The sequence below is a fragment of the Elephantulus edwardii genome, unplaced genomic scaffold (assembly GCF_000299155.1).
Source record: "Elephantulus edwardii isolate Elephantulus edwardi_28Jun2011 unplaced genomic scaffold, EleEdw1.0 scaffold00418, whole genome shotgun sequence".
Lineage (NCBI taxonomy): Eukaryota > Metazoa > Chordata > Mammalia > Macroscelidea > Macroscelididae > Elephantulus > Elephantulus edwardii.
Genome location: NW_006400168.1, coordinates 89,436 through 97,490, shown reverse-complemented (window position 1 = coordinate 97,490; position 8,055 = coordinate 89,436). Strand labels below are relative to the sequence as shown.

General features: G+C 40.7%; 1 protein-coding gene across 1 annotated transcript; it reads left to right on the top strand.

Annotated features, from left to right (window-relative positions):
* The first annotated feature begins 448 nt into the window (after positions 1-448).
* DNAJC22 (DnaJ (Hsp40) homolog, subfamily C, member 22) lies at positions 449-2,910 on the top strand. The gene is made up of 2 exons (XM_006902471.1): positions 449-1,291; positions 2,731-2,910. Exons 1-2 carry the CDS (start codon positions 449-451, stop codon positions 2,908-2,910), a joined length of 1,023 nt encoding a protein of 340 aa, XP_006902533.1.
* Positions 2,911-8,055: the final 5,145 nt, after the last annotated feature.

Genomic DNA, 8,055 nt, shown 5'->3' with positions numbered 1-8,055 from the left:
CACTAGAGGACCAGCTATGTCTTGGCTCCAACTTGATGGCAAACAACAACAACACCACACACACACACACACACACACACACACACACACACACACAATTTCCTTTGTCTGTGTCCTTTGTTCTCAGTTACTTGACTAAAAGCATTCAAACCATCACCTAAATTTAGAGTGACTCTGGTTGTACAACTAACATATCAGATGAAAGAATATGGGAGGGATAGCTAGCATTTCAGGTACACTCAGGAAGTTCTGGAATTAATTTTTAATGGAAGGAGAAATAGTTATTGTGTTGGGTAGTGCCTGTGGTTCTATGACTGATTATTTTTTTTTTTATCCCATAGGGTCTAAGGGTAGCTCTGAGACATTGATTCTTACGGAGACCCTGAGATTTCTACATTCCAAGCAGTCAGATGCCGCTGGACATGTTCTGAGTGCCTTGCCCTAGACAATGGCCAAGGGACTCTTGGTGACCTATGCCCTCTGGGCTGTTGGGGGCCCCGCTGGGCTCCACCACCTGTACCTGGGCCGTGACAGCCATGCTTTACTCTGGATGCTCACTCTGGGCGGTGGCGGGCTAGGCTGGCTCTGGGAGTTCTGGAAGCTCCCAAGCTTCGTAGCTCAGGCCAACAGAGCCCGGGGTCAGAGGCAGAACCCACGGGGACAGACACCCCCTCTGAGTCTCATTCGCTTTGCTGGCCAGGTGATAGTAGGTATCTATTTTGGTCTTGCGGCTCTGATTGGCCTTTCTTTCATGGCCAACTTCTATTTCGTGGGCCTCCCACTGGCAATTGGCTTAGGGGTTTTGCTGGTGGCTGCTATTGGCAACCAGACCTCAGACATTAAGAACACATTGGTGGCAGCATTTCTTACTTCCCCTCTCTTCTATGGTCGCCCCATAGCCATTCTGCCCATCAGCCTGGCTGCCAGCATTACAGCTCAGAAGCATCGCCGCTATAAAGTTTCAGTAGCAGGATCAGAGACTCTTAGTGTCCGGCTTTACCGGCTGGGCTTGGCTTACCTGGCTTTCACAGGCCCAATAGCCTACAGTGCCTTCTACAACACAGCTGCCACTCTCAGTTATGTGACAGAGATCTTGGGCTCCTTCTTGGGTTGGTTCAGCTTCTTTCCCCTTCTTGGTCGCCTTATGGAGTCTGTCCTCCTTCTGCCTTACCGGATCTGGCGGTTACTGGTGGGAGAGCTTGATTTCAGCAGCAGCTACTTTCAGGAATGGGAGAAGCTCTATGAGTTTGTTAGCAGTTTTCAGGATGAAAAGCGGCAGCTGGCTTTTCAGGTAAGGCTTTCTTCCCTCTCAGTCATATCTGGGATGGCTCTGCTAATGTAAGCCTTCCTGAAGCCAGTGCCCCTTATGTAGAATCACTGGGCTCAGGTCTGTCAACCTGGGCCGGCAAAGAGTATCCTGGCTTATTTGGCTTTTATGTCCAGTAGATAGAAGTGCAGAATCTCTAATAGTGAAAGAGAAAAAAAAATATTTTTATTGAGGTATTACATATATAACCACCCCAAAACCACTGTCATTGAGTTGAACCCCACTCATAACTCATAACCCCACTCACCCAGTTTCCAAGGCAATAAAGCTTTACAGGAGGAGATTGGCCATCTTTCTCCCAAGGAGTGTCTGACGGGTTAGAAATGCTGACTTATGGTGAGCTCTGGTGGCCTAGTGGCAAGGAGGTGTATTGTAATCCCAAAGGTGCACAGTTCAAATCCACCAGATGCTCTGCTGGAGAAGGAGGAACAATCTCCTCCTGTACCAGTCAGATCTGATTTGACGGTAAACACACACACACACACACACACACACACACACAAAATAATAAAATAAAATTAAAAATAAAAAAGGGAAAAAAAAAGAAATGCTGATTTATCTGTTAGCACAACATGTAACCCTCTACACTACCTTATAACATGTTATAAAGTAATTATATAACTTTATAACATATAGAAACTACACTGATTTCATGTATATGCTTATATACCACTTAGATCAATTTCCTTATGCCTCTTCTCAGTCATCACTCCTCCATTATGGAAGCTGTATGAGGACTTCTAGATCCATTTTGCCCATTCTTGAGCTCATATAACTAGAATCTTCTAGTATATGTTTTTTTGTATTTGACTTTTTAATTCAATATAATGGTTAGGAGATTTATTCCTACCGATGCACACAATTATAAGTTGTCTTTATTGCTGTATAGACTGTCATTGTATCAATAGATTTATGGTTCATTTATTCCCTCTACTGTTGCCATCTCCCCCCCTAAAGATTTACTGCCTCAGAAACCTGACGGAGGGTTACCATAAGTTGGAATTGGCTGGACAGCAGTGAAGTTTTTATGATTGGTAGACACTTCAGTCATTTCTGCTGTGGGACTTCATTTACTATTGTAAACGAAGCTGTTGTGAACATTTTTGTCTTTTAATGGTCAGATGAACTAATTTCTCTTAAAAGGAGGAAGTTTTGATTGTCAAGGATGTGAAATTTCAGCTTAGAAAATAGGCAGCTGTGCTTAAAGGCCAATCTTGGTTCTTGCCAGGAGATCCAGAGCTGGCCCATGCTTCCAAAGACTGAAATTCTAGTCTGAGGCTCTGGGCCTTTCCCGCAGGAAGTAGAAATTCATTTCAGAGATACTCCAGCCTGATTTAGCAAAGGAATGTAGAGAGGCCCAGGTACTAACAGGGTTCTAATTTGCTAACTTCTGTTTTCCTAAGGTTTTGGGTCTCTCTGAGGGAGCAACAAATGAAGAAATACATCGGAGTTACCGGGAGCTAGTGAAGACCTGGCACCCTGATCATAACCGCCACCAGACAGAGGAGGCGCAGAGACACTTTCTAGAGATTCAGGCTGCATATGAAACCCTAAGTCAACCCCGGAGGCCCAGGGGATCCTGAGGATGGCCTATTTCTGGAAGAACAGAGCAGTTAGTCCTAGTCTAGCCTTGACTACAAGGGGTGTCCCAACAGCATCAAAGAACCAGAAAATGAGACAAGCCCTTAAAGAAGTGAGAAAAATCATGGTAGAAGAATGCATTTATAGTCTGGATGTCTGACTTCTATTGTATTTTTTACTTTTACCTTTTTAAACCAGAGAGTGAGAGGCATACCATAACCCCAATAAAATATCCTTTAGAAAATATATCACTTTATCCCCTACCTGATAAGTTGATGTATAGATGGCGGAAATGATTTAAAACTTATGTTTTTCCTTTTTGACGTACAAAATATTGGTTTAAGAGATTGAAGTAAAAATATGAATGCTCTAATATTCAATAAGCTGTCCTGTGAAAGAGGGGTTCGATTTATTCTGCAAATTACCAAGAGGGTAAGAGTGGGATTACATTTCAAAATTTGAGAAGATATTTGAAATTTATTTATAGAAGATTATTCCAGCAGGTACACTTTTCCAAGAAGGAAAAAGCTGCAGAGAGTTGGGGAGTATGATATAGTTCCTTTGTAGACTCATCTGCTTTAAGGAGTGTCATGGATTGAGTTGTGTCCTCCTCAAATTTATGTATGTGATGATATAATGTGGAAACTAGATAATGACTCCTCAATGATCTGATAGAGCTAATAGTTGTGAAAAGATTAAAGTTGGAATATAACACCCTTTAATTTTATCATAAGCCTAAATGGTGTAAGGAGAGTTTCCCCAAGATGTAGCCAATAATACCTTTTGTCGCCTTAAAAATAGAAAGTGAGAAAAGTGAGAAGAGACAGGGAACCCCAGTTCCACTAAGAAAGAATTGTCAGGAGTAAGTAGAGTATGTGTTTATGTGCTCAGGTCTCTGCTCTCAGAAGCTCTTTGGAAATCCTTAAGGATCACATGGACATTCCCAAGGAACACTTGATCTATAGACACTAAAGGAAACATGAACCTTCCTCCAGAACTGATATAGATAAGAACTTTCCCATTGTGATTTACAGCCTTAGAAACCCAATGGAGAATTCTTGTGGGTTTCTTACTATTGTTCTTAGGTGCCATCGAATTGACTAGACTCATTGCTGTTATGTCCCATCAAGTCGACATTGACTCACAGCAACCCTATGCACAATAACTCTGAACATCGTCCTATCCAGAGCCAATCTCACTGCCTCGGACACACTCACTCCCAATACCCAGTGACTGTATCAATTAATCTCATTCCAGTTCTTCCTCTCCTGTACTGACCCTCCATCTTTCCAAGTATGATGTCTTTCTCCAAGGACTGGTACCTCCTAGCTACATGCCCAAAGTATGTGAGATGGAGATTTAACATCATTGCCTCCAAGGAAAAACTTGGTTTCACCCTCTCTAGGACAGACCTGTTTGTTCTCTTGGCAGTGCATGGAATGTTTAATGATCTTCTGCAGTGCCACAACTCAAAGGAATCTGACATATTTCAACAGACAGATGCTGCCCTGGATGTGCTCACCACATTGTGCCAGGAGGACTAGATTCATAGTAACCCTGTAAACAACAAATCAGAACCTTGCCCCAGCCTGAACCATCCTCACGCGCTCTATCATGCTCGAACAGTCATTGTGTCGGTTCATCTTTGGTGAGGGTCTTTCTTTGTTGGCCCTTTCCATCTTTACCAGCATGGTGTCTTTTTCCAAGGACTGGCCCCTCCTGAAAACATGCTCTAAGTATGTGCGAAAAGAGCAAGGGTGACATAGAGACAGCCATATTTGACCTCTATTAACTCTACAAGAGGGAACTACCTCCATCATCATCCACAACACAAAACCAATTCCTGTGAAATCGGACATGTCCCCCACACGTCCTCACCTATTTCTACTAATTCCAACACTAATTCTACTATTATCTGTTACAAAAGCTACATAGACTTCTCAGAACCATACTCAGGTTATGAGTTTTATTAGGGAAGTTACTAAGTTACAAGGAAGCTCTGGTGGCCTTGTGGTAAGAAGCTATGCTGCAATCCCAAAGGCATGTGGTTCAAATCTACCAGTTATGAGCAGTCTCCTCTCATGCAATTTACTGCTTCTAAAAACCCACAGGAGGGACATCTTAGGTTGATTCTGACTTGATGGTACAACAAAAACAACAGGTTGCAACTTAGGTGGTCGACAAGATACAATTTCTCTGTCAGGACAGCTCCTGTATGCTCTTCAGCCTTCAGCCTTGCGGCTTTAGACCAGTGTTACAAAGCTTTCTTAATCCTGCCAATTATAATGTCTCCCCACCAGTACTGTAGCAACTGTGGGCAAAGGCCCCTGGTTCCGGCTCTGTGGGATAGCAGTCCCATGTCTGCTCTGTTTCCTGTCGAGATTCTGGTTCTCCTCTGCAGCTGCTCTCCTTTAGGTCTCAGTCTGGGTGGTGCAGGAATCTCTGGTCTTAAAGGATGTGCGCTGCACTCCCTGCTCCTTTCTTGCTGGTAGTGAGATTTCCAAATTTCTGCTGCTGAATCTGCTCAGTTTAAACCTGGTGTAATGAAGAAACTAGCCAATCCCTTTGAGGATAAACTAACACATCCTATTTGTGCGTTCCTATACAACCATGTGGTCAAGTAAAATGACCTAGGAAAGCCGTTTTGAACAATAGACCCACCACATCATAGAATGTGAGATAAAGTTTCACTATCCTTGCCTCTCAGGATTGGATGCACTTCCTCCAAGACAGACTTGTGTTTGTTCTTTTTATAAACCATGAAATACTCAGTAATCTTCTCCAACACCACAATTCAAAGGCATCAATTCTTCAGTCATCCTTATTCTTTGTCCAACTTTTAGATGCATAGAAAGTAATTGACAAGCCTAGGACTTGCATCAGACACACCTTAGTTTTTAAACTGACATCATTGTTCTTTACACTTTGGAGAGGCCTTTGTCAGCAAGTTTTCCCAATGTAATACATCTTTTGGTTTTTTGACTGCTGTTACAATAGTTACTATGGGTGTTGATTGTGGATCTAAGTAAAATGAAATCATTGGCCATTCCAATCTTTTCTCTGTCTTCCATGGTGCTGTCTGAGGATCATTGTTTCCTTGCTGTTGAGATGTAATCCTTATTGAAGGCTGTAGTCTTTGCTTTTCTGCAGCAAATGTTCAAGTCTTCTTCACCTTAGGCAAACAAGGTTGTGTCATAACGTGGGTTGTTGATGAGTCTTCCTCTAATCATGATGCCACATTCCTCTTGAATGATTTGCTCAACATACAGATTGAATAAGTATAGAGAAAGGAAATAACTCTGATGTACACATTTCTTGATTTTAAACCATATAGTGTTCCTTTGTTCTATTTAGATAACAGCTTCTTGATCTATGTATAAGTTCTGCATGGGCACAATTAAGTGTTCTGGGTTTCACATTCTTTTCAGCATTCTAATGTAGATGTTGCTATTGCCTGCCTTTGAGTCAAAACTAACTTCATAGCTAACCCCCCAGTGGGTTTTCAGAGGACAAAATTGCACAGGAAAGAGGTTGCCCATCCTTCTCCAGCAGGGCAGCTGGTGGGTTTGAACCTTGTGCCTTCAGGATTGTGATGCAGCTTCTTACCATTAGACTACCAGATAAGAGAAATTTTTAGATCTTCTCAAAACTTGACATCTTTTTATAGGTCCTGCTCCCTAGGAGCTCATAATCTGGTAGAGAATAATAACACAGACGCACAGAAGAAGTCAAAGTTCACCTTGCTCAATGTTTTAAAATAAGTATCAAGAGGTATAAATAGAATGTATTGGAGGAGGGTCAGATGATGTTATTTCATAAGAACTCATGGAAAGTTAAGATTTGTGATTTTCTCTCTCATTTTTTTTAATCTCATGTGTCATTTTGGAGAAAGAATTTTGGGAAAACTCTGGAGAACTGGCACTTTCAATATCTCAGGGATTTATTTATTTTGAGGTAATGAGGCAGTATGACAAGAAGAGCCAGGACCACTTATTTTGTTAAAATAATGTCTCTTTGCTCCAGCTTTTTTTATTTGTGTGTATATGTGTATGTATGCTGAAATTTTGCCAATAAGTTTATTTACATACTCTGATTCCAAGCTCAAATTAACCTTCATAGCTTTCTGACATTGCCAAAAATGGCATACATTTCCTTTGAAAAACACAAATTATCACATGAAATTTTCATAGGCTATTAATTAGTAGCTTATTAACATGGCATGTGATAGAAAATACATCTGAAAGATGTAAACACTTTAAATATCATCTGTCAGAAAAAAGACAAGAGTGATTAGAGACTTATTTGGCAAATTATCTCACTGTTTTCAAATTTCATCATGAGTTTTTGTTAGAAAAGTATAGGTACACTTGAAAGTATTCAAATATTCCTCTATGAGTGAACAGTTTCTTTTAAACAAGTTTTTTTTTAAAGAGGAATCGATGCCTTTTTAAAATTTTTTTTATATTTTTAATTTTTTTAAATTTTATTATTTTTTGTGTGCGTGTACCGTCAAATCAGATCTGACTGGTACAGGAGGAGATTGTCCCTCCTTCCCCGGCAGAGCATCTGGTGGATTTGAACCGTTCACCTCTGGAATTGTAGTTGCAGCTCCTTGCCACTAGGCCAGCAGAGCTCCCCTAAACAAGTTTTTTTTTAAACAAGTAATACCACAAGGATCATCATTGAGTTGACATTGATTTTTATTTTTTTTTTAGGATAGTTACCGTAAGTGATAATGTAGGGCCAAATGGAATGTATATTTTAAATTTTGTTCATATTGTTACTGCTGTTTTCTATAAGCTTGTAGCAACAGTTCATTTATTCAACAACATTACTTCTTATGCATCTTCTCTTCGTAATTGCCAAAGAATGTTAGGATCCTTAGCTTTTGCCAAGGCTATGAGTGGAAAAAGAATATCTAATTCATTTGCATTTCCCTGACTTTTTCTTTAGTGAAGTTTAACATCTTTTCAAATATTTATGGATGTTTGTATTTCCTCTTCCATGAGTTGCCCAATAACATTCCCTGAGGGATGTGTTAGTGAGTGCACGCTCCTGTCTCTTCAAGTCTATTTTGTTGGTGTTCTTAAGAATCTTAACCCTTGTCATAGATGTTGTAGATCTTTTCTCTACATCTATTGTTTGCC

Coding starts and splice junctions, on each gene's coding strand:
- DNAJC22 (XM_006902471.1), top strand. CDS start 449: ATGGCCAAGGGACTCTTGGTGACCTATGCCCTCTGGGCTGTTGGGGGC. Junction 1,292..2,730: donor AGCGGCAGCTGGCTTTTCAG/GTAAGGCTTTCT, acceptor TGTTTTCCTAAG/GTTTTGGGTCTCTCTGAGGG.